We start from the raw sequence: 26,598 nt of genomic DNA on the forward strand, positions 1-26,598 counted from the left end.
AAAGATTCACTAAGGGTTTTTAATTACTCACAACATCCTTAGCAATTGTGAAGTATAGTGTCATTAATGAAAATCTGCTCTTATTCACCTTTCCTAGGAAAATAATCTTACGTAATGCCAGTCTACTTTGCTAGTGATTTCACTTGCTAACAGTTATTCCATCAGCCTTATCAAAGTTTATTAAGCGTTATTCAACTTTATTAATTGTATTTATTAAGGAATTAAGCTATTATTCTGTTCGGTTGAAAATGCTGGCATGGTAACTGCATTTTATAACTTAATGCAACATGAGAGGAAGAGCACAGCACTGTGATCCAGGAGACCAGAGATCTAATTTTGGTTCCGAGACTGGATTCCTACAAGCCTAGGCAGCCACATGCGTCTTGCTCATGGGTGGAGAGGAGTGTGGATTGCTGGAAAGTGACTAACAATTTAATTTGGGAGATGGAAGCACTCTATAGAATGTTGAGGTGTTTTTTTGTTTGTTTTTTTTTTTATGAAAGGTACTTACATTCTCACTTCACACTCCTGGAATTACTTCACACTCCAGAATTGCTGTACCAGGACTAGTATACCAGGATTACAATTTGTATACCAGGGTTACTCAGGTGTATGTATTTGTCAAAATTATACAGTTAAGATTTGTGCATTAAATGTATGTACATTTTACCTTAAAAAAATCTAAAAATAATCATCAGGTGGTTGGGGGTAGAGGTGGAGATAAAACAAGAAAGGCACAATTTTCGAAACTGGGTGATAGGGACCTGAGGTTATTACACTGTTCTTTTCACTTTATGTATATACATTTGAAGCTTTCCATGTCAAAATGTTTTTATTTTTTTTAAAGCAACGTTTTGGTCTACCATATTAGAAGGTCAAAAGATAGCATTTAGAACTGATAAATCACGAAATAGCAGTGTAAGCATATTATTTAGAAACGTGGAAGTAAATAGAAGGGGAAAACAGTTAAAAGGCATCAAAGTGGTTGCTATGGGGATCAGAGCTGAGTGTGGAGAGGCCTGGAGTAGGAAATAGCTCTATTTTGTTTTATAAGGCTTTTAGTGTTACTTGATTTTTAAACCTTATGCATGTATTACTTTGATAAAATGATGCATTCATTCTATGGATTACTGCTTTGCTTTCAAGGAAAATATCCACATGATCATATGTGAATAATTAGGCATAGACCAATGCTTAGAATATAAAAATTATGTTTATGTATGATAATTCTGGCACTATGCCCAGTTATTTCCAGTGCCAAAGTTGGTGATTTACATTTGAATTCCTACTTCAGATGAGCAGAGCTTCAAAGTGTGATTGCATAGTTTGTCCCTGCCCTCCTGCAGTTTGGTCTTTACACAATAGTCAAGAGTGATCATAAATAAGCTTATATTACTCTCCTGTTTAAAAGCCACTGAATGCCTTCCCATTGCAGTTAGAATAGAATTCAAACTCTTCATCATGGCCTACAAACAAGGCTATAAATTATATAAATGATGGAACGGTGCCTCATTCTCTTGCCACTCTCCCTCATCAGTGTCAGCCTTGATGGTCTTCTTTTACACACTCATAGCTCTTTCCAGGCCTTTGTACTTGCCATTCCTCATGAGATTGGCTGCTTCAGGATTTCATTCAGGATTTAATTCCTGAAAAAGGCCTTCCCTGACCATCTAGCTAGAGTAGCTCCTTCCACCCCTTCTCCGTCTAGAGCAGTGGTGCTGAGTGTGGTCCTCAGACCAGAAGCATAAGCATCATGTGGGAGCATTTTATTTTGTTTTGTTTGGAAATGCAGTCTTCCACCCCACCACAGACCAGCTGCAGTAAAATCTGCATTTTAACAAAACTCCAAGGTGATTGCATGCAGCTTAAAATTTTCAAAAGCTCTGATCTAGAATAACCCACCTTCTCAACTTTCCTGTTAATAGTGCATCCATTTCTGAAGATAAGTTAGTCATTTACTTGTCTATTACTTTTCCCTAAATGGAATATGAGCCCCACAAGGGCACCACTTTGACTTGTTCACTCTGGACAAGTCAGCACCTGACCCACTGTCTGCACCTGGAACACGCTCAATGAGTATTTGATGTGTAAAAGAATATACAAATATGATCGAGATTATTTTGTGTTCCTTGACACATATAATTGTATAATAACAATCTTCATGGTTCTCACTTGCTTGTAAAATTGGGGTTATCTCCCAACATCATCATTATGAAGAGGTTTCACTCTCTTTCTTAGACACTAAAGTCGTGTGACTAGTAAAGAATCACTTATTTATCCTTATTTTCAGGTAGTTTGTCTTCAGAACCCAAGTTTAGATTTTATTGAGTAATTTGCTACAGACTGAAAACATTTTCTTTTTGGTATTTTAAAAAGCACTTTCATTCAGAGTTAAAGTTATTCTCAAAGGTTTTTATCCAAAGTAAATGTTAGTTTGATATTAGTATCAAATTTTATTAAATCAGAATTTAAATTTTAATAAGAAAATAAGATTCTGAAAATGTAAAGTCAAATGCAAAATTTTCAGTTAAACTGCAAATAAAAACTGATGGGGCAAATAACGTATCAATTTTTTACTCTTGAGATAAGATTCTAGGAAAGACATTAGTTTCTGATATTCTATCGTACATTTAAAGGTATGTTCCCAGGATATGTTTCCTCATGCATGTCCCGGTCAGGAAGCAACATTATGGTCTATGTACTTTGAATGAAGAAGTAGGAGAGCTTACATCAGTGACTTTTAACTGGTGGCGATTTTGCCCCCAGGGGACATTTGGCAATGGCTGACGACATTTTGGGAGGCACAACTGGCAGCGGGGTGGAGGCCACGGATACTGCTGAACATCTTGTAATGCACTGAATAGCCCCGCACCACAAAGAAGCATTTAGCCCAGCGTGTCAGTGGTGCTGCTGCTAAGAGACCCTGGCTTAAATCGAAAGAGCCCTTCCTCTGCAAATACTAATGCTGTCAGGAAAAGAGACTATATAGAAATGGGCAATTTAGAGATTCAGATGGGTATGTGGGCATGATATACTCAGATAATTCTACATTTTTTAAAATAGGAAAACTCAAGTATAGGGTTACTGGTTTTCTTTATTTTACAGATGGGGTCGAGGATTTGGTCTTTTGGGTTCCATTTTTGGAAAGGATGGTGTATTAAACCAGCCAAACAGTGTCTTTGGACTTATATTTTATATACTACAGTTATTACTTGGTAAGTATTTATACAGCAATACAAAAATAAGTTTGTTATATTTCATTTAGTACTTTGTGTCTTTGCCCTGATGTGTGTCTTTATATTAAATAAAAGCGTATGTTAGTGATAGAACCACTGGTTTGTAATACATTTTGGTGTTGTGAAAACTTGGTTCACTAAGATTTTGACGAAGCTTATGCTGAACTTGGTATCTGTTGGTGTTTAATCAGGGATAGCAGCATCCCATGATGCCTAGAAAAACAAGTCCCATTCAGGGAAATTATTACTCCAAACAGTTTGCCCTGGAAACCTTTTCCCTTATTATTTTGTATACTCTGTAACTATTTTAAAATATTATGCATCGAGAAAACATTAATGGTATATGATATTCAGTCATAATTCCATCACCTTTACATAGCCACTATTGCCATTGTAGTCTACTTTTTTCACTTAATTGTATGTGAACTCTTTTATATTGTCTATCCTCTTAAGTGTTTTGTTATTGTGAACATCAAGGCTTCAGATTTTTTAATATCCTAAATAACACTGCAGTGATCAAATTTGTTTAAAGTCCCCTTCTCATACCCCCTTCCCTCTTTGAATTATTTCTGCAAAATAAATATCTAACTGTAGGATGAATGAATCAACAAACATAGATTTTTTTTTGGTATGGATTTTAATAGGTATAACCAAACTGCTCTTCCCTCAGTTGTCAGGTTTCCCCAAAGCTTCATCCATCCTCATTTTTTAAAGTTTTTTCTGTAAAATTTCTAATTCAGTAGTTATATATTAGTAGCCATTATTTTAATTTTACTGTATTTTAATTTACTTTTATTGCCAATTTAGTTATTGGGATCCTGATAATAGTACACTTCATATTTGTTACAGACATTTTACCCATTCTTTATCCTTTTTAATGTTAGTTTCGTGAGTTCTGATTGTACAAAAGTTTTCATACTTTTAGAGTTAAATCCATCCTTTTTTGTCCTTGCATTTCAATTGTTAATATTTTATCCTGTTATCTGCCAGGTCTTCTGTCTAGCTGCAGTAGATTTATTACAAGGCAAATTGTGTATCAATTTTTCTCAATACTCCCTCATGTTTGCCCAATTCCATATCTGTATATCCTGCAGAAATATGAAAATATGCACAAGGATATTCACAGCAGTACAGTTTAAAATAGCAAAAAATTGGAAGTAGCTTAGCAAAACGTAATGGTTGAATAAATTAGGTTACAAGCATACTAGAAAATACTATGTAGCCATTGAAGGGAAAAGTAGGTGTACAAACCCTGGAAGATACAGACTAGTTTAGTGAAAAAAGCAAATTGTGGTATAATAGATGTAGGATAAGTATATGTTTATATATATGCATGTAAATGCACAGAAAATGGTGTGGTGGTTGGGGGCCAGGGTTGAGACTTTCACTTTTTATTTCATTTAATTGTTTTGTTTGGATTTCTAAAGAATATAAAGTATAAGCCCATATTAAAATAACCTAAGAAAAGCTTTGACTATGTTAATTCTTGGAGATAGGGGTTAAACAAATTTCTGTTTACAATATTTAATTTGTTAATTTCATTATATACACATTTTAAATCATGTGTATCATATGCATCTTTATAAATTTATTTTTAAATTTATTTTTATGTATTTATTTTTGGCTGCGTTGGGTCTTCATTGCTGCGCGCGGGCTTTCTCTAGTTGTGGCGAGCGGGGGCCACTCTTCGTTGTGGTGCATAGGCTTCTCATTGCGGTGGCTTCTCTTGTTGGGGAGCACGGGCTCTAGGCACGCGGGCTTCAGTAGTTGTGGCTTGCGGGTTCTAGAGCGCAGGCTCAGTAGTTGTGGCGTACAGGCTTAGTTGCTCCGCGGCATGTGGGATCTTCCGGGACCAGGGCTCGAACCCGTGTCCCCTGCAGTGGCAGGTGGATTCTTAACCACTGCGCCACCAGGGAAGTCCCCATATGTATCTTTTCTATTCACATTTTATGCATTCATATGCATTTTTAGTGTCAGTGTCTTTACCACTGTGGCACATTTGAACTCCTCAAACATAGTTTTCCAGAGCACATCATCTTCACTCCCTTCTAAGTTGTTCGAGATACAGCCTTTTTTGGTTTTGTTTTGTTTTTTGTTTTTGGCCACGCCTCTCGGCTTGCGGGATCTTAGTTCCCCGACCAGGGATCGAACCCAGGTCACCGCAGTGAAAGCGACGAGTCCTAACCACTGGACCACCAGGGAATTCCCATCCTATTAGCTCTTTTAATCTGCACAACAGTCTTCGGAGGCAGTCATGATTATCATCACAGTTTTACAGTTAAGGAAAAGAGTTGCAGAGAGAGAGTAAATAACTCGCCCATATCATTTTGAAATTAACTTTCTTAGATAAAATTAAGGTGACAGCACTAATTTTTTTTTTTTTTTTCCAGTTTTTGGCCATATGACACGGCATGTGGGACTCTAGTTAGTTCCCCAACCGGCGGTCGAACCCGCACCCCCTGCAGTGGAAGTGCGGAGTCTTAACCACTGGACCGCCAGGGAAGTCCCTGACAGCATTAATTTCTGAGGTTTTAGATGTTAGCATAGATGAGGTCAGCAAACTATGTTTTTTAGTAAAGGGCCAGATAGGAAATAATTTAGGCTTTTCTGACTGTTGCAACTTCTCAACTCTGTCACTCTAGTGCAAAAGAAGCCATGGACATTACATACATGAATAAGCGTGGCTGGGTTACGATAAATCTTTATTTACAAAAGCAGGTGGCATAAGTAATGCAACAGCATCTTAGTCTTAAACAGCCTTGTTAAAGCATCATATTCTCTAGTACTGACTGGTGTTGGAGCAAGTCGGCCCCCATGGCCAAGCTGCAGCCCACAGGCAACTTCTCATTCTACTTGCAGCGGGGATTTCAGCTTCTTAATTAACCTTTTCAAACCACTATCACCTTTTCTTATTTTTTCCTGTTTCTGTGATCCTTATCCATTACTTGCTGGGTAGGAGGGTATAGGTAGTTTAATATGCTCTGCTGTCTCCTCTGTCCTTGAAAATAAATGCACATGTTCTCAATACTGTTGGCTACAGGAAATTACAAAACAATACATGTGAAGATGTCAGATAGCATCAAAAATTCAGGCAAGCCTTTGTCTTGAGAACCAAGCTTAGCACACATAACTGCCTTTTTTCTTGATCTGGTTTGATCCACATGTGGCCAACTGGCCAAATGCGGTTTCCGTTATGCCCCAGGGTGAGCCCTTTCTGAAATGTTTATCATGATTTTTTTTTTTCGTCAGCAGCATGTTGGTGTAATCATCTCCCATTATGGGTTTTTTTTTTTGGTCTGAACATGGGAAAGCAAATTTTACTTTCCACAGGTGGGGAGTCCACCTATAGCGAAAAGGCCAGGGGGAGGGTCTCACCAAATGTGTCCTGCTTGGATGAGGAGGTTGTGGTCCTCATGTTACTTTATTCATTAGAGGAGGTAGGGCTGTCAGTTTTACAAATCTGCTCATTGCATAATGTGATTGAGAGACTGCATATTTTCTTTGTGTGCCTTAACTGAGGCTGGTTTATGAAATAAGTTAATATTTCATCTAGAATATTGAAAGTCAAAAATATTGCAGCTATAAAACTGGTATCCTATGTGCAGAGTCAACCTGCATAATCTTAACAAAATAGACCTGTAGTTTTTGTCCTCCAATTTCAGAATGTTTTGTTGTAAGATCAGTATTCCAACACTGCAGCAAATCACAAAATGTTACCTTTTAACTCAGAAACTCTCTCTCCAGTGTCAAGGTCTGATTGAGCCACGTGTCTCTTTCTCTTGCAGGCCTGACAGCAAGTGCAGTTGCAGCTTTAATCCTCATGACGTCCTCCATCATGTCTGTAGTGGGGTCTTTGTACCTGGCCTACATCCTGTACTTTGTGCTGAAGGAGTTTTGCATAATCTGCGTCATCACATACGTGCTGAACTTCATTCTTCTTATCATCAACTACAAACGACTAGTTTACTTGAATGAGGCCTGGAAACGGCAACTGCAGCCCAAGCAGGACTAACCACCTGACGAACTCTTAACTGACAGTCTGAAGTCCCTTTTTCCATTAAGTTTATTTTGCAGCAGTTTGGTTGGGTTTTTTTTTGTTTTTTGTTTTTAATTCTTCACAACAGACACTTTCCCTAAGAATCTTAAACTGATTTTTTAAAATCCTGTAAATTAGAAGGGGCTCTAGCTATTTTCTGTGTCAATCTTCATTTTAAATATGGATACAAAAAAACAAAGAGGATACGCCGAGCCAATCAAAGACAAGCTTTAACTTTACTTTGGAGATGTTTCTGAAATAATAAATGTAGCCCTAGCCTCCTTCCCTCAATTGTAAAGTGAGCAACCGTTGCTAGTAATTCTCTAATGTGTATAAATTAAATTTCAGCTATAACAAATGTGATCATGACATGAAAATATTTTAGAATAGATACTGTATTAAATATTGCCATGTTTACAATATGTAATGTTTTTAGCTGATGGATTTAAACATGTAGATTCAACTAGAATCCATTCATGTGATATTTGTAAATAAAGGTAGAAATATTGGATCCATCCCTGCAGAACTTACTGTACAGTTTAGTTGAAGTGTAGCAATGAAGAAATGTCAGCTCAACGTTGACTGAAGAAATAGTGAAAGTAGTTAAGTCCATACAGAGCATCTTGTGAAAAGCACTGAGAGCTGTGGGTCTAGCATTGACAGCAAAAATAATAGGGTGATTGGTTCCCTTTCATCTCCTTCCTCTGAAAGGAGGAAACTAAATTTGGACATTCAAGTCAAGCTTGTACCTAGTCATAAAACTGGATCAATTATAACATTACAGAATGAGTCATGTGACCAGACTTTCAAGTCCAAGGCCTTCAGGATACTAAAGATGGGAAAATGGGTAGATTTCTTTGGAGAAAAGCTGGAAATATTAATATGGCATTTTTAGGTAAAATCTCTTACAACAGTTGAATTTTCATGCAGATTATTTTCCTTAACATTGGTGCCAGTCAACCAAACAGTATTGACTTTGAAATCATCAGTATAAGCCCAGTCGCTCCAGAGTAGGATTGCTCTTGGGTAACTCTGTAGTGTTTTCCCTGTTTCTTTCTACACTAATTAACCAGACGTCTAGTTTAATTGTTTTAGAGTCAGATACTGGATTTGTAAACTTTAGGGCTGACATGCTGCTCAGTTTGCTTAACTGGGAGGAGTACTAAAGGTAGAAATATCTCAAGGTGAAATACAGTACTCTTTCTAATAACTACCCAAATGCAGAGTTTTTGAAAGTGATCTGAATAAACCCAAATGAAATAGTGACAGTATGTTTCTATGGTTAACATCTTATATCAGATTGTTCAAAGTGCCTTCTGTCTTAAATCTCAAACCAAATATTTTGTGTGTTGAACTTGGGCAGAAGTGTCCTTCCTTCCTTTCTTAGCATGAAGTAGAAAACTTGCATTCTATAGAAAGGTTCTGTATGATCATTTTATTCCTTAGATTGAGAAGTAGTAGCCATGTTTTTGCTTCCAATTCCATTCATCATTATGTTAAAAAGAGACCGGTAACTTCTGAGTGCTTTATTTGCCTTCTTTTGAAGGGAGGGGACAGGCTCTGCTCTGTAAACTGTAACGTGCAGAGTCAGCAACTGTTCAGCAGTTTCCAACTAACTGTCATAATTGATGCAATGTATTCTTCTGGCCCAAGGCAGGTATAAAATCTGAGTTGTAATGTACTTTCAACCAGTTTAAACCAGTTTTGTAAAAGATAGCTTAATTCAGATTTCATCAAGGCTTATGTTCTCCCAAGAATGTGAATATTTCAATACCTGTTTTATTATCTATGTATTGTTCTTGTTTCTATAGTTAAAGAACTCTAGAAAGCATTGATTCGATGTCTGATATTTATGGAGAAACAAGTCCTAACGCTGGAGAACCGTGCAACAAGGTCGTCTTGTAGCAGTGCTTCCCGCCTACCCAGCAGTTTACTGCTTCTCTTTTCTCCGCTAGAGTGGAACTGGCTTCACGGTGAAGACTTCGTGGTATATATAACTCTGGTCGTGCTAAACAAGTTCCTCGTGTCCCAATTTAAAATTGTTTTTCACCATATTTTGTATCAATCAGCAGAGTAGAGTTAAAGCTTGTCTTGATGTTGCGTTCTTGCGAACATCTTCAACTCTTACATGAGAGAACGTCAGTGTTCAGCCAGACCCTTCGAGTTTTTCCTTTGCTTTTCTAAGCCTTGGGGAAACCACTGTTTCAGTTGTAGAAAAATTGTTGCCACATTCCTATGACCCCAGAATTAATATCTTTCTTTTCACTGGGTGATGACCACGTGCTGCCTGAAATACCAGCGTGGTGACACCCGTATCGCTGTAAGCAAAGGACCTGCCCCTGTCCCCCGCGCCCCACCCCCCCCATGCGTGTGATTTGGTATTTTTGCCCGGGAAGAATTTAGGCTTCCCTCTACATCCTCAATTACATCCCAGAAGAGGGGGAAAACCCCATGTTATAAAATCTGAGGGCTATTTTGACTATTTTAGACAGAATATTTAAACACTGCAACATTATTAACCACCAATGTGGAAGAACAGATTAGGGAAGAAATTGAATTTCTGCTTCTTGGTTTTCAAAATGATTTGTAACAATGAAGCCTCTTACCTACTTGACAGTCCTGTCATTTGAAGAAATAAGAGAAGTTGTGGTTAGATGATAAATTCTAGGGAATCTAGGTGGTTTGGAGGGTTTGGTATTTTTCACTGCAGCTAGTTGCTATCAGTGAGGGTAAACGTCTGGTGAAATAACTCAGGTTTAACTAGCTGTGTGCCAGGAATTACTTTTACTTGATGTATAGAGCCTCTCCTTAAATCCATTACTTCTAAGGATGTTGAAAGCATTGACTATTTTCTTACAAAGAGACAAAGATCTCTCATTTGGTACAAGAGATCCTTGGACCTACTAGGTAGGATACAGGACCAAGACTACAGTGAAATTAAAACTGTTAGTTGGCTTTAGTTTTCTTGTATTTCATTTATTTTTAAGACTATCAGCAAAAGTGCAAAGTTGTCTTCAGCAAAGCTTGACACCAATGAATGCTGACAGATCTTGTCCTGAAAAATCAGTATTGAACAAATGCCAACAAGAAGCCCACTATCATTTTTGGTAACCTATTTGGGAAGGAATACCTAATATTCAGTCTTTGTCCTCGTGTACTTCTCCCCAACAGGCAAGCACTGGTGAAACATTTCTATTCAGATATTTTAGGCAGCACTTATGATTCCTAATTTGTGAGAGCTACCCTTCAATAAATCAAAGGGGGCGGGGGTAGGCGTCCAGGCTACTTGGTTAAACATTTTTTTCGACAAATTAGCCCAGAAAAGGTGAAATGTTTTGTTATAAAACTATTAAGCATGGCCTAAGTATTAGGTGTATGATCTGTATAGTACGTTCCATCAAAAATATTTATTACTAGTGCTTTAAGCTCCAGAGTAAACATTCATTTAAAATGGAGTTCACTGGGCAGATTTCCCCTTTAATATAGATAGAAATATTCTTTATCAGAGATTTAGGACACAGTTTTGCTAACTGGTAAAAACAAATGTAAATATGTAAGAATGTTTATTTGTTGCACATAACTTTTTGGTATAAAATAAATGTAGAAGTTACCTGTGGAAGTTGTGCTGCCCTCATTCTTATACTGCAGTATTGCATTTCAAAAAAGCAACAGAAATGAATTCAGTCTTATAAATTATTCTTGAAATTGTTTCTGTAGCTTCATTTCTACAGGTGTACTGAGTTGATTCTTCTTCTCTTAAATTATATGTAACTTAGAGGAGACACAGCAGAATTCTCAGAGAGTCTAGTTCTTGGAATTCCTGTTGATTTATGATGTATGTGGTTGTCGAGAATTAATGAAAAAGATGTTACTGCTTACAGTTCTGTAAGCACATAGAATGTATTAATCAGCTGTTTTCCCACTGCTTTACTTTAGCTCACCTCGAACACTCCACTGTTATAAACTTCTAAAAAGTTAACTTCTGTAAGAAAGATGATTCCATTTGAAATGCAGTTAGCCATATTTTATTGAATAGAACAAATGTGCCCTGTGTTAGAACCTTAGGACTTAAGAAATGGACCTTACCTCTAATTTGTAAAACATTTAAGTGTGTTTGTGATGTTTAATTTTTTTTTTTAAATGTCTGTCAAGTAAAGAGTTTTATATATTATTCCTTGACATTAAACTGGAACACAAAACTTGATTACTTCAAGGGACTTAAGTTTAGTGGTAATGAAAGAAATATGTAACCACTAGAATTCCTAACTTATTATTTGAACTGACTACACTCTCATTTCTTAAAAATGGTCTAAAGATGGCCACTAAAATGAGGTTAAATTATCTGTACTGTTTCTTTCATGGAGCTTGGAAAGGAAGGGTAAAAAAGGGCATGTATTGAGATGTGAAATCCCCCGCAAGTGAAGTAGGTCAAGCTCTGTATTAAGAATTGTATTGTTTCATGGTCTTCTATTTGATTGGACAGTATTTTTCCAAAGCTTTCAGCTTTAAACCAAGATAGGTGAACACTGAACTCTTACAAAGTGTGCCTTATTTGCCTTAATGGAGCCTGTGGAAGAGGAGGAGGAGGAAAGATTCCATAAGGAAAGACCATCCTCAGGAGCAGAGCGGGTGGCGTCACCCAGAGGTACAAAAGCCTGTCCTACTTGTCTGCAGGCCCAGCCCGTTTAAAGAGGCCTTATCACATTCACTGGAATCAGGTGTGATGGCCCAGTGGGCTTCTATGCCCATCTGTCCCTCTCAGTCCAGAAAAAACTATGGCTGAGGTTGGAAGAACGTCCCAGAAGAACTGGTAACCTCTCAGCTCCCTTCCAATTCTGACATTCCTCAACTCTTACCTTTCTTATGCTTACATGTCAGCTTAACTCTGGACACTGGTACCTCGACCTTGTGCATTATTCCAGCATGATACTACTTTCTGTGAATTTGCTGGGACTTCGGCTTATCTGTGGAGTTACTAGCACTTGTCTTTTACTGTCACCCACTCAAGTCAAGGCTGGCCTAAAGCACAGGTGGCACCTGAGCACAGGTGGCCCTAAAGCGGCAGGGCTGTTCCTGTGGCAGCACACAGTCTGTATCCAGCGACTCTGATTGTGGCGAGTGCTGAAGCAGAGGTTTCTCAAGACTCCGTACTCGGTTAAGGCCATGAAAACAGCCTGACACAGGAGGACAATTTCAGATGCTTCAGCGGTACAGATCACTGAATTTATGGATGGTCACTTTTAAGCCAACTCTTTATTCTCATACTCCAGAAGCCTTTGTTTTCACCTCTAACGCTCCCTTCTAGCAAATGACCACAAAACCCAGACCAGAAACCTCCCGGTCTGCCATGCACCGTCCAGGAAGCGCTTGCTCTGTGTCCTGTGGAAGTCGCCCCCTGCTTGGGAAGGAGGGGCTGACAGAGCCCGTGTCGGCAGAGAGGTAGTTCTTGCTTAAAAAGTAAACGGGCTGTTTCCCACACACTGTGACTTCACAGCTGACCCGCGGTACTTGGTTTCATTGGCAAGTTTCCAGTATCTCTCTCGCAACAGGAATGCTGCACTTTTCGGTTGTCTCTGACGAGTGAAGATCCCTTTTCTATTCCCTATCGCCCTCTGTGGTGCTAGAAACAAGGCAAAAGGTATTTCAGATGACTTCTGATGGGCCAAATCAGAACCAGCCTGGAGCCAAGCTGGGCACTAAACAGCGAGGTCCTCATGGTTTAGAGATGCTTGGTCTGCAGCGGTATCTGATGAAGTGGCCCCTTAACGGGTTAAAGATTTAAAACACCACTGCTCCCCCAAAACACTGAGCTCCCTGGTGTGTTAGTTTTTCTTCTTTTAGGGAAATAATCCAAAATTATTTATCTTTTACTTGCAAAATAAGGTTTAAGACATTATGGGTACCCACCTGCCTGGTAACTGGACCGGGGCTGAGATGAAGTTCCCCTTGGAAAGGCTTGCGCCTCTCTGAGGAGCCAACTGTGCTAGTGGGAGCCAGAGTCTTGACCAGTCACAGGCGCCTAAGTGGGAGCTACTCGTAGATTTTAAAGTCCTGCTGGGCAGACTTCCAGCTGGGTCCCCACCCCTGGTGGCAGGTCCGCCAGAGCTGGAGCTGGGAAGGGAGCAGCTACACTCCCAGCGAACCCCTCCATCTCCTAGAGAAACCACCGCTTCTGCTAAATGGAAAGCAGGTCTTTCCCACTGAAAAGTTCAAGACAACAATAATTTCTTCCACTAAAAGCAAACGCCAGGCACTGTGCCAAGCGCTTCGTCAAATGGAATCCCTGCATCGACCTGCAAGGTGGTAGGCGTTAGCCCCACTTTACAGGCTTGTGAAAAGGTAGGTACCTTGTACAAGGTCACACAGCTAATTCCTTACTACACAAAGCAGTGCACTTAGTCACAGAACTAGACTTCCATCCAAGCTTATTTCCAGGAGCTGTGAATCTCATTTGCCAAGCAGAGTGGAGGCTCATGCTCTCTCTTTTCTTCTTCACCTCTCCCATTCGGATTTTTAATTAAACCTTAATCTTCTAGGGACTTCCCTGGTGGCACAGTGGTTAAGACTCCGTGCTCCCAATGCAGGGGGCCCAGGTTTGATGCCGGTCCAGGGAACTAGATCCCACATGCATGCTGCAACTAAGAGTTCACATGCCACAACTAAGGAGCCGGCGAGCTGCAACAAAGGAGCCTGCCTGCCACAACTGAGACCCGGTGCAACCAAATAAATAAATAAAAATATATCAAAACAAAACAAAACTTTAACCTTCCAAAAACCTGCCTTTCCCCATAAGTAATGTAATGTAATTCCCACTACTACCAAATCCTTCCCTTCCTCCCCAGATTGCTATCCTAAGTTTATGGTATATCAAGAAGCTAGTTACCTAGAGGGGTAGAAAGAAATGGGAAACTCATTTGGAACTTTTGTGAAGTAGCCCTCATTATCCCCACTTGAGAAAGTACAGATCGTATTCACTTTGAAGGCTTTTAAACACTCCCACATTCAAAACCCTTTGACACTTACCTGTATTTGGCGAACTTGCCTTTTGTAAGTGAATAATATAAAACAGACTGAAATATCTGAAGTTTCTCGGGCTTTGCACCTTATTCTGGAATAATGAGTATATCCCACAAATAAATCCAGTACGAGGTCCACTTCTTCCTCGTACTGTGGTGAAACACAGAGGTAAGGTAGCCATCTCTGCCTTGAGACGGTAGCCTCTCCCATTGGCTTGTTTACCATAAAATGATTTAGGCAGCCAGCAAGTGATGGCTGCTTGCTAAACACAACTCACTTTTCCTAGGGAATCCTCTATGTAGCCTGCATTGATTACATCAGCTTTCCCCCCTCTTGTTTCCAGGGTTCTTACAACCAAATGTCCTGAACTGAAATGCCAACCTGAAAAAACGAGAAGCGGTACATTCCATGCACCGAACTGCCACTTACACTGGTCAGTCATAAAATCAGCAAAATTCCAGATGAGCTCTCCAACCACATATTCTTTTCGTTTCTGATCCAGAACCACGTGATACTGCTCAAGCAGGCCTTTCTGGTACTCTTCACTGAACATCAGAGGTGGATCCTGGAAGTCAAGGCAAAGAGAATTTAGGACTCAGAACAAGCAGGACTGTAAATGTTAGATAAAAATAAAGATCCACGTGATGACCAAAATATCTGTCCTCATGGTGGGCTATAGTGACTGCAGGACTTGCTGATGCTGGTGTAGGGACACAGCCAGGGTATGACATAGCCCAGGGTGAAAAAAAAAACAAAACCTTAATTACTAACTGTTTTGGGGTTTTTTTTGGCCACACTGCATGGCACGCAGGTTCTTAGTTCCCCGACCAGGGATTGAACTGGGGCCCACGGCAGTGAGAGCGCCAAGTCCTAACCACTGCACCGCCAGGGAACTCCCATAAAACAGAATTTAATATTTGCTTTATCTTTAACATCTCTATTCCCCAGTGCAGTCTTAAAGCTGAACTACACTAGGAGTAAAAGTATGTCTCTGGATAATAAATTTAAAACTCAAGTTTGAAGTAGCTGCCAGTGTATAATTTGAGAACTAGTGTGACTCAGATTTAACTCGCCTCAGATTCATCTGTATCTCGTCTGGGTAAATAGCTGCTGTTTAGCCCATTCATCCATTCAACAAATAATTATTTAGTATCTGCTTATATGGCAGGCATTGGAGACAAAGTGACAAACTAGAAAGATAGGGTCAGGGAACTAGATCCCGCATGCCGCAACTAAAGATCCCGTGTGCCACAGTGAGGATAAATATAAATGCTATTATAGGGAAAAAAATGCTATTATAGGGACTTGCCTGGCAGTCCAGTGGTTAAGACGCTGTGCTTCCACTGCACCACTGCAGGGGGCACAGGTTCGATCCCTGGTCGGGGAACTAACATCCTGTATGCCTTGTGGCGCAGCCAAAAAAAAAAAAAAGATACAGAACAACGACAACAGTGAAAGCTACTATACACCAAAGATACAACTGTACCACTGAGCCCTGTTTTGTTGCAGTTCCAAAGTGGAATTTGAGGGCAGGGCAAGATGTCGAGTTCCTTACTGTGTTTTAATGGAAATGACCCTGCCTTGTCTAATGCTAGCCACACGAGGTTATTTAAATTTAAAACTACATTAAACTATATCAGTCACGCCAGTCACGTTCCAAGTCCTCAGAAGTCACACATGGCAGTGGCTCCCCTTCTGGACGGTGCAGATCTAGAACATTTCCATCACCACAAAGGCGCTATCAGAGAGTGCTGACCCAGACTCTTTCAGAATTTCCTTTTTTTTAAAAAACCTTTATTGAATTTGTTACAATATTGCTTCTGTTTTATGTTTTGGTTTTTTGGCCAGGAGGCATGTGGGATCTTAGCTCCCAGACCAGGGATCGAACCCACACCCCCTTCACTGGAAGGGGAAGTCTTAACCACTGGACCACCAGGGAAGTCCTTTTCAGAATTTGTTAAAAATTCAGAGTTGGTCACCTTTTTAAAGAGGGAGGACAAATGTACATACTTTGTCTTCATAAGATACTTCCCCCTACGTTAGCAGTCTGTCCAAGTGGCACTCTGTGTAGGCAAGATGAATTTAAGGGTGTGAACAGAATAAGAGAGTCCATTTGGGTTACTGTTCAACCTACGAAGGATCAGCAAATGAAGAAATGTGTCAACAAGGAACCCCAGCCGTTGTGACAGGTGAGTGTCAGCTGGCTGGGGTTCAAGAATCCACATGAAAACAATCCCCACAAGACAAAACAGCCTATCTTTGGTGAGGAAATGGACAAAACAATGAGAAAAAGCTAGTGATTAAACCTTGCTCCAACGACTTCCCTGGTGGTCCAGTGGTTATGACTCCATGCTTCCAGTGCAGGGGGTGTGGGTTCAATCCCTGGTCTAGGAACTAAGATCCTGCATGCAGTGCGACGCAGCTAAAAAAAAACTCCCAAAAAAACCAAAATCTTGCTCCAAGATCTCACTCATTCCCTTAACAAGTATCATTTAGCACCCGCTGTGTGCCGGACCCTGCTGAGTGCTTGGGAAGCAACAATAAATAGGATTTAGTCTCCCTCCTGGAGCCCTCGGTCTGGTCAAGGAGAGAGCCAAAGAGATCATGACAGCGCACACTGAGAAATGCTGAGACAGAGATGGAGCAGGGGGAACAGTTTCCTCTGCCCAGGCAGGTGGGGTAAACCTCACCAAAGAGGGGCCACCTAAGCTGAGGCTCGAATGCTGAGTAAGAATCCATTAGTTGGGCTTCCCTGGTGGTGCAGTGGTTAGGAATCCGCCTGCCAATGCAGGAGACATGGGTTCGAGCCCTGGTCCAGGAAGATCCCACATGCTGCAGAGCAACTAAGCCCGTGCGCCACAACTACTGAGCCTACGTGCCTAGAGCCCGTGCTCCACAACAAGGGAAGCCACCACAATGAGAAGCCCGCGCACCGCAACAAAGAGTAGCCCCCGCTCACCGCAACTAGAGAAAGCCTGCGGCACAACGAAGACCCAACGCAGCCAAAAATAAATAAATAAATACATACATAAATACACAAATAAATAAATAAATAATCCCTTAAAAAAAAAAAACAGAATCCATTAGTTGATGATTATGGTGCTAAGAAGGGCATTCTAGGCAGAAGGAACAGGCCAAGCCAGAGCAGAAGCCAGTGAGCACAGTGAAAACAGGCCAGGGTCCAGGACTGAAGGCAGAGGAGGATGAAGACCTGGGAGATGGCACAGGGCAAAGGATGTTGACAGCCCTGACCACAGATTTGGGCTTCGTCCTGTGGGCCAGAAGCCAGTGACGGGACTCCCAAGGTTTGGATTTGTTCCAAAGACCATTTGGGCAGCTAGGGGGAGGCTGTCTGAGGACCACTCAAGTGAGGCAGAGGCGGAGTCCAGGGCAGCCGTGTGGAGGGGTAGGTTAAGGTGAGCCTGGTGAGCTGTAGGAGGTCATCAGGACAAGTGAGGGACCGGGAAGGAGGCACCTTTCTAGCCCGGGGCAGTGAATGACATCACGGTCTAGGAGAGTGAAAAAATAACTCGAATGTTCTACACTACTTACCTCGTGAAACCCTGTGATGGTTTCTGCTCCGTACTCGCTCTGAATAATTGGCTTCTGGTAGGTCTTATACCAGCTCTCAAACTGGGTTGCCAGCTGCAGCTGAATCACCTCCATGTGCCCGTAGTCATGATACCAGGAGTAGTAACTGTTCACACAGATGACGTCCACATACGGCACCTGGAAGAGTGTTAAAACGTGTTCAAGAACCAGGAGAGTGTAGGATAGCCTTCGGACTTACAGTTGGGCCGGGGGGGGGGGGGCGGCGCTTCTGGCACAGCAGTTAAGAAGGGGATGCAGAAATGAGTTAGGGGACTTCCCTGGTGGCACAGTGGTTAAGAATCCGCCTGCCAATGCAGGGGACACTGGTTCGAGCCCTGGTCCGGGAATATCCCACATATTGTGGAACAACTAAGCCCGTGTGCCACAACTACTGAGCCTGCGCTCTAGAGCCCACGAGCCACAACTACTGAGCCCACGTGCCACAACTACTGAAGCCCACGCACCTAGAGCCCGTGCTCCGCAACGAGAAGCCACCGCGATGGGAAGCCCACACACTGCAGCAAAGAGTAGCCCCCGCTTGCCGCAACTAGAGAAAGCCCACGTGCAGCAACGAAGACCCAACGCAGCCCAAAATAAAATTAATTAATTAATTTAAAAAAAGAAATGAGTTGGATGCTCACACGTATAGGACATGGAGTTAGAAGAGACTTGAATGGAACAAGTCTCTAACTCTGGGCTGGTGCCCCTGACCTGGCTGCAGCTGGGCTCAGGGGAGGGTGCCCAGCGCGCTGGCCCCAGTGGGAGCCCAGGGCCCATCCCAACCCGACTGTGTTCCTCTTTAGGTTGTGCTCCTGTCACTGGCTGTCCCCCTGGCCCTGGAGAAGTGTTCCCAACTAAGGGACAAAGGCAGTTTTTCTCCTCACAAAGGCTCTTGATTCACCTTCCTGAGCTAGGACTGTGGGCCATAAAGTGGCTGGAAAATTCCCTCCTAGGAGGGTAGCCCGGATGATGGGGCGGGACTGCCTCGAGTCTGAACAGTGTGGTGCGCAGTGGGCAGCAGAGCTCACCTGAACCCACACTCACCTCCAAAGTCTGCACTGTGACTGTCGTGGTCCGTCTTTCCCAAGTGACCTCGGCACCTTTCCGAACTGGTGGCGGAAAGATGCAGGTGGAAAGCGGTGCCTCTGGGTGGGCACGTGACCATGACTGTGGCTCACACACCCCCCACCAGGTGAGCCTGGCAACCTTCTGGGGGGACCGGCACAGGCTCCCCTGCCCACTAGAACGGGAAGGAACACCACTTGGGCTCTGAGAAAGTCCAGGTCTGCCTGTGTCACACTGGTATTTGACCACAGTCTTCGCACTCCTTCAAGGGGGCATTGTCGAGGGATGGCACAGGAACACCAGGGCTACAAACTGTCCCATCCGTGTCAAAATGACAGTGCTCACAATTTATTCTTGTGCATAGTGTTTTCTCATCCATTCTTTCTCCTTTAGATGATTCCTCTCTCTGGAGCACTTTTAAGTACTGGCCTCAGTTCTCTAGTGGAAGAGCATCTTCTTGCTCCCATGTTTTACAGCTTCTGTGCAACTCAACACGGTTTCCGAGGGGCTGCTGCGCCCAGGGACCGTGAGGGTGGCCGTGGGGTCTGGCCGGCTGTGTGGCCTGTTCCTTTGATTCTCAATCCCAGGGTCTGGATCTAGTTTAGTCTAGTCCGGTTCCCAAAGCTGGGTTGATGACGGGAATCACTGAGGAGTTTTTTTAAAACCCAGATTCCCACCCTGGACTTTACTAAATCAGAATCTCAGAATCCAGATATCTACACTTTCAGAAAGCTTCCCTTAGTGGTTCTGACGATCAGCCAGGTTTGAGAAACACGGGACAAAGATGACTTTAGGCTCCCTTAAACCTCTACCCTTTTCTAAGCATATTAAACTGAGGGGCATAAAATTAAATTGAGGTGCATAAAAACTGATGAGTCTGAACTGAGAATGAATTCGACCTCCCTGTGCCCAGCCTCCTTAGATTCAAGAAGCCACACTGCCTGGCAAATCGACGGGCAGTCCTCTTTAACCTAAAGACCATCTATGGAAATGGTTGGACTGGCTGCTCGTGGTCCCTCCCAGCGGCTCATGTCAGCCAGCATCCGGGCAGGATGAGAGGACAGGCAGAGGGGAGACGTGGCATGGAGACCCCCAGGCTCACCGCCAGGTCTGCTTCATAGTTGGAGTTGGTCACAAAGGTCACGGGCCGGGAGGGGTCCAAGGCTTTGGTGTGGGCAATCAGCGTCCTGTCCACGGAGGGCAGAAGACAGGGCACCGTCAGTCAGTCCAGGGAGGGCTCTCATCCCGCATCCTCTCCTTCCCATCTTCCCAGCCAAAAAAAGCCCCAAGACACCGCTCTCCTCCCTGCCTTCCAGTGTATTTCAGGTAAGCAAACATGTTCTTCTAGGCGTCACGTTCCCTGACATCATTCTTTCCTCCTTCCTCCCTCCCCAGATCCTAGTCCCCCATCCCTCCCAGAGGAGGGACCATCCTCCAGGGGTGGGAGGCACAGAGCAGAGGTCCTTGGGCTGGGCACTGCCAAAAGCTGGGCTCTGCATCTCTGGCGAAGCTCTTGAAAATAGGACGGGGTGTGGATTAGGATGGATATTAACACCTAAGTCGGGGGCTGGGAGGCAGGCTGTGCGCTGGGCACTCACTAGAGACTTAAATAGCTGTGAAGCTCCAAGGAGTGAAGCCACACAGGCGAATGTAACAAATTACAAGCTATTCGCATTCAGTGAATGGACCATGAACTTTAGATGGCCTGGTCCCATCCAACAATGTAACTTAGAATGGTTAGAACATGCACGTCATTGAAAACCTGTTTATAATTACATGCCTAGGTAAGCCGGCTTTATAAAGCTTAATTCCCCTTTACAGATGAACCCGAAGCATCACAAAGTGGTTTTGTGCAGTTTTAACAAACACGCACTAAATTTCCCAGGAACGGAGATACCATAAAAATCGAGGGAAGACTATACTTGGTTTTGGTTGCAACTTTACCTGGGGTGGCTCAGTGTTTTAGAAAAGGGCAGCACTGAAGAAAACGCTGCTCACGGTATCAGAGTCACCAGCTATGCTTTCCAGCCCCCGTCATCAGCTTTTGTAGCTGTGCTGTCAGGGAGATGCCACATCTAGGTGCAAGCTCCTGCCCCTTCACTGGATCTTCTGGGGAGTCTAGGCCCATGCATTCACGGATTATTTTACAAATGACTCTCCTTTATATTATGGTTAGGCTACGTCACTATTTCTTTTTCTTTCTTAATTTGAAGTTATGTGTATAAATAGGTTAGGTTAACTCTGGGTTTCATTTCAGGTGTGTCAAGGAAGACACTGGGTTAAAATCACGATCTGGGTGGGTGGGTACTTGGTCCCCTCAACTGACCAGGTATGGATGCACCTGGGCTGGGAGCAGGTGCTGACCCTCTCACAGCCCACACCCACCCCAGGGCCCACTGCAGCTCGCCCGCAGCTGCCAGCCGAGGCTGAGCTGGGCCAGCGGGCTGAGGTCTCACCCCTGACCCGGGGAAGGCAGGGGCACTCACTTAAAGTAGTAACCAGCCGGCTTCAGGAAGGAAGCAGGCTCGTTGGCCACAGACCACATCACAACAGCCGGGTGATTCTTGTCCCTGCGGACCATCTCCTCCATCACCTCCAGGTGGTGCTGCAGAGACACGTTGCTGAAGCTCTGGCTGCGGGGCAGGGGGAGGAAAGGGAGCGGGTCACAGGGCGCCAAGCTGGGCGGGCTGGGCTGTGCGGGCGGCGGGCACTCACGCCAGCACGATGCCCACGCCGGGACTCTCGTCGATGACCACGATCCCATAGCGGTCACAGAGCTGCATCACCTCCTCTGCGTAGGGGTAGTGGCTGGTGCGGAAGGCATTGGCGCCCAGCCAGTGCAGCAGGTTGAAGTCCTTCACCAGCAGCGGCCAGTCAAAGCCCTTCCCTCGGATCTAGGGGACAGCACAGCAGCGTGAGCCCCTGCCCCCTGTCCCCGCTGAAGATGCGCTTCCTTCTAGAGCTGGGCCCCTCAAGAGTCACCCCGTTAGCCCTCTATCCAGGCCAAGCACAGGCCCCATCGTGGTTTTGAGCAGTGGTTTTGAGCGGTTTGCTTCACTGCTCTGAGCTGCCCTCAACCACTTCAAGGGACACGGAGGAAGGGATGGCAAGAAATTGCCCCCCCCAGGGACTCAGGAGCCCCAACTCACGTCTGCATCCTCATGCTTGTTGACCCCGTGGAAATAGAAAGGCTTCCCGTTGATGCGGAACTGGCTCTCTGTGACAGCCACAGTGCGGATCCCCACGGGGAGGGTGTAGAAGTCAGACACAAACCCAGCAGCCGTCTGTGCGGTCAGCTTCACCTGCAAAAGCCAGGCACTGGGCATGAGGCATCCTGGACAGCCTGAACCCCACGCAGCCCGCACTTCGGCAGGATGGCCCCTTGCAAACCACGGCAGCCCACCTCTGGGACGGCAAGTAGAGAGATGCAGGAAGTACAGGCATCCGCCATGAACAAGAAGGAGCTTTTATGCAGACCTACTAGAGAATGGACTTGAGGATACGGGGAGGGGGAAGGGTAAGCCGGGACAAAGTGAGAGAGTGGCATGGACATATATACACTACCAAACGTAAAATAGATAGCTAGTGGGAAGCAGCCGCATAGCACAGGGAGATCAGCTCGGTGCTTTGTGACCACCTAGAGGGGTGGGATAGGGAGGGTGGGAGGGAGTGAGACGCAAGAGGGAAGAGATATGGGAACATATGTATATGTATAACTGATTCACTTTGTTATAAAGCAGAAACTGACACACCATTGTAAAGCAATTATACTCTAATAAAGATGTTAAAAAATAAAAAATTTTTAAAAAAAAGAAGGAACTTTTGCCCACCCTGCCCCTGGGGCCTGCTCTTCAAACTGGGCCTCCCCACCAAGGGTTGGAAAAAAGCAGGCTGGGGACTCTTCAATCCAACTGACTAGGAAGATCAGAGGACCATGCCTGCTGAAGCCAGGGCTGCTGGATGGGGGGAAAAGGCCTCCCACAGCCCAATCCTCACCACCATTACCTCCAACGAGTACAGGTAGGCAGGGTGCTCGTGCATCAGGTACGGCCACCAGAGGTGGGCACTGGGCACCCGCAGCTGGCCCCGGCCCCCTGTCCCCTTGGCCACGACCCTGCCTTCCTCATCCAGGAGACACACTTCAAGCTGGAAGTGCTCACTGCCCTGGACGACGATCTGGTAATTCACCAGCCCTGCAGGAGACAAGACAGATCAGACAAGAGAGAGGAGGGAGGGATGTGACCTGGGGTCACACAGATGAGAGTGCCCTGAGGCCACCTTTCTGAGGAGCCCCTAGCTGACAGCCATTTATTTCTTGAGCTCAATCTGCAGTGAGGGGAGATGAAGTGAGGGCGGCACAGTGGGGAAGGGACATGGGGTTCTCCTGCATCCTGGGCTATTATTCACCACGAGCTATGATTTGAGGCAAGCCCCACTTGCTCCCAAAGTGAAGTCAGAGCAGATGGGTGATTTCCGCAGCCTCTGCCAGCTCGGACAGGCTGGATTCCAGCTGCTGAGGTGGATGGGACAGTCTTTCTCCTAGGGGATCTTTCCAAACAGGGAACAAAGCCGCTGGGGGCCTGGCTGACGGCAGACCCTGCCAGGAGCCTCACCAGTGTCTTGGTCCACGTCGGTGGTGACGGTGATGTCATCGATGTAGGTGGTAGGCGTGGTGTAGAGGAGCACAGTTCGATGCAGTCCCGCGTAATTGAAGAAGTCAAAGTTTGTGTTCTGGACAAAGTAACCCTTGGGGTACCTAGGATGGGAGGGCAGTGGCCTTGCCCTGGGTCCTTCGACCTCAGCTCACACGTCTCCCTGGCCTCCCAGAGCCAGGGCCTCACCTCTGTTAAAGCCACCCTGACCCTGACGGGAAGACCACTGGGCAGAGCGGGGAGGGGGGCGAGGTGCTGCTCACTTGGAGGTGTCCGTCTTGTAGAGGATGGTCCCTGGCGGCAGGGTGTGGGGGGAGAGCGTGTTGTTGATGGCGATGGTAATGCGGCAGGAGGACAGGGGCCCACTCTGGACCAGCTTGCTGATGTCAGCCTCGAAGGGGAGATGGCCCCCCTCGTGCTCTGCCACATGGACCCCATTCACCCACTGCAGACACAGGGATATATGAGGAGGGGGCCCTGCCATCTCAGGCGCTCCCTCACGTAGAAGTGCAGTATGGGGGGAGCGGGCGGGATGGGCTGCCAGCTGCCACCCGCCTCAGAAGTGGAGGAAGGGAGCTCCGGGGGAACAGATGAGGCCACCCTCCCCCCCCCCAGGGCACGAACCCCAGTGCGGGGCGTGAGTGTGCCCCCCACCCCGCGGGCACCGCAGGAGGCAGGCTGTCAGGTGACGGCTGGGATCCAGGCACCCTACTCGTTCCGCCTGCCGCTTGCTGCACTGACCACGATGGCGTAGTAGTGGGCGCTGCCGATCCTCAGCACCACTCTTGTGCCCAGGTCCTCGGTCCATCGCTGGGGCAGGGTGGCCTCCCGTTCATACCACACCCAGCCAACGAAGCTCCGCAGCCGCCCATCCTGGCCTACGTCGTTGAAGCTGGAGGGAACCGGCATGTCCAGGCTGGGGCCCGACTGAGGAGACAAGGACTGGAATCAGGTCCAGATCACCTGGGAAGCTAAGGGGCCCCCCCCGGCAACCCCACTTACAGGAAGAAGCTGGACGAGATGACTTCTCCCAGACCCTCCCGGATTCCAGGCCACCCCACCAGCAACTGACCAATGTCTTTTACTGACTCATTTAATTTTCGCGACTCCATGAAGTAGACCCAGTCACGCACGCACTCACTCACTCACTCACTCAGTGGCGCACAGTGAACGCGTACGTGCTGTTTCAGGCGCTGGGAGTGAAAGAGTGAACAAGGCCTCTGCTGCCAGGCGAGCAGCTCTACGAAGAAGAGAGCATGGAGCATGGCGGGGGACTATCTTAGGGGCCAGGGCCCCTGAGATACGACCTCTGGACGTCCCGGCAGAACCAGGTGAATCGGAGCCCCGCAGGGACTCCCCTGAACCTCCGCACCCTTGAACACCTCAGGGAGAAGGCAAGGCAGGAGTGGGGCAGAGAGCTCAGGGAGTCTGGAAGCAGCCTGGGGAAGAGCTTCCTGAAGACACATGTGACCTCCAAGGAAGCAGGGATTTCCTGTCCCTCACAGCTGTCTGCCCAGCTTCTGGCACAAGCCCTGCCACATAGTAAGGACTCAACAAATATTGGATGAATGGATGGATAACTTGCTGATGAGAGACCAACTGCTAGGATGCTTTGTGTCCAAGGTCTGGTGCGGCCATAAGTTCTTTCTCAGGGTAGCGGGCAGCAGGCACCCGGGTGTCCATGGAATGGGGTGAGCCTATGGCCGCAACCAGCCTAGGGCAAGAAGGATCTGCAGAGACAAACCAGACCCTGACTAAGAGGAAGATGATCAACTGACTGCCCCAGGGAGGGAGGCTGGCCGGGGCGCATGGGCCGCTTCCCTGCGGAAACTCTGAGTGGGGCAAGTGCCTGGCACCAGCCCCCGCCCGCCCCTTTCTTCCTCCGCCGATGAGGGCTGGGCGGCAAAGACTGAAAAAAGAGGATCTAAGAGAGGTGAGTGTCGGATGGGCACACAGGCCTGCCCCTGCCCCAGTTCTCAGTTCCCACCCGATCCAAGTCAGAGGGGAGACCTAGAGGGGGGTCCTCGGCTGGATGCCAAGCCCCGTCCTCTACCTGAACCTTGGAACCCAAGGCCCTTCCTGCCAGGGCAGAGCTGGCTCCAAGACGTCCAAAGCCTCCCCTCCTGCCACTGCGCGGCCACCCGCCCCCAGGTCGGTGCCGGGACACTGCTCCGGCTCCGCCTCCCCCACCGACATCGGGCCCGCCCATTTCCTCCTTCCCGGTCACTCTCCGGGTGGGTCGACCCCAAGCCCCACAGGCCCGTCCATCTTTAACCTCCTCCTGGCCGGCAGTTCCGAGGGCTCAGGGAAAGTCTCCCCACACCCCCGACCCGGCTTCCAGGAGCTTCCCTGCCCTGGTCCCCGTCCCCAGAGCCCGCACCTCCCGCAGCGGCGTCCGGTACCACTGCTGCTCGAAGCCCTGGCGCCGGTTCTGGGAGAAGTCGGCGCGGAACCTCCAGAGGCCGTCCAGTTCCTTGCGCTCCCGCGACCGGCTCTCCCGGGGGTAGAGCATCCCGCCCTGCAGCAGCGCCAGCCCGCAGCCCCAGAGCAGCGGGCCGAGCACGGCCCAGGCGCCCGCCAGCCCCCGGAGCATGGTTCCTGCGGGCCCCTAGCTGCCAGCAGCCCCGCGCCCGGTGCCGTGAGCGCGGGAGGCGGGGCCGGGGTGGAGCCTGAAGTCACGTGTCCCGCCCCCGCGCCATCTTCGTTGAAGGCGATTCCGCGGCCAGGTGTCCGCCGGAGGCCAGCTCCCACAAGGCCGTTCCAGGCCCGCCTTACTGACCGAGAGCGGCGGCAGGGGAGGGTCCGCGGGGAGCCCGAGCTCCACCCCGGGCCCCGAAGGGCGGTGGTCGCAGGCTCCGCGCCCGCGAGGTCACTGCCGTCCGCCGCCCTCCCCCGCCCTCCCATCCCCGGCTGCTAGCGCCCAGGGCGGCTGGTCCAGGGACGCGGGCCGCAGCGAAATCCGGGAGACGGCCGGGTTACCCACGATGCTTCAAGGAGGCCG

The 26,598-nt window shown here is 46.3% G+C and overlaps 2 protein-coding genes and 1 pseudogene across 5 annotated transcripts in view; 2 read left to right on the top strand and 1 right to left on the bottom strand.

The window, feature by feature from the left end:
- LOC309612663 (large ribosomal subunit protein uL22 pseudogene) overlaps nt 1–3,098 on the top strand; it is an 83,779-nt pseudogene extending 80,681 nt beyond the window's left edge. The window contains exon 2 of the transcript XR_014249790.1: nt 2,767–3,098. The product of XR_014249790.1 is annotated as a large ribosomal subunit protein uL22 pseudogene (transcript). The remainder of the gene's footprint in view (nt 1–2,766) is intronic.
- VKORC1L1 (vitamin K epoxide reductase complex subunit 1 like 1) overlaps nt 1–10,891 on the top strand; it is a 60,157-nt gene extending 49,266 nt beyond the window's left edge. For 2 of the 3 annotated variants that reach the window (XM_082358680.1, XM_082358679.1), the window contains exons 2-3: nt 3,106–3,215; nt 7,022–7,788. In XM_082358680.1, the coding sequence (XP_082214806.1) occupies nt 3,106–3,215; nt 7,022–7,248 (337 nt within the window). In that variant the 3' untranslated portion in view covers nt 7,249–7,788. Of the gene's footprint in view, nt 1–3,105; nt 3,216–7,021 lie in introns of all 3 variants that reach the window. The other variant, XM_082358681.1, reaches the window with a different exon arrangement.
- Nucleotides 10,892–12,506: 1,615 nt separating this feature from the next.
- Nucleotides 12,507–26,262, bottom strand: GUSB (glucuronidase beta). Its single transcript, XM_082358581.1, has 12 exons — nt 25,978–26,262; nt 24,339–24,524; nt 23,861–24,042; nt 23,559–23,701; nt 22,951–23,138; nt 22,095–22,247; nt 21,661–21,839; nt 21,432–21,578; nt 20,048–20,132; nt 17,842–18,018; nt 14,719–14,854; nt 12,507–12,892 (listed from the first exon to the last, which is right to left on the bottom strand). Exons 1-12 carry the CDS (start codon nt 26,188–26,190, stop codon nt 12,723–12,725), a joined length of 1,959 nt encoding a protein of 652 aa, XP_082214707.1. The 5' UTR covers nt 26,191–26,262; the 3' UTR covers nt 12,507–12,722.
- Nucleotides 26,263–26,598: the final 336 nt, after the last annotated feature.

Source organism: Balaenoptera borealis, assembly GCF_965194805.1.
Source record: "Balaenoptera borealis genome assembly, chromosome: 16".
Lineage (NCBI taxonomy): Eukaryota > Metazoa > Chordata > Mammalia > Artiodactyla > Balaenopteridae > Balaenoptera > Balaenoptera borealis.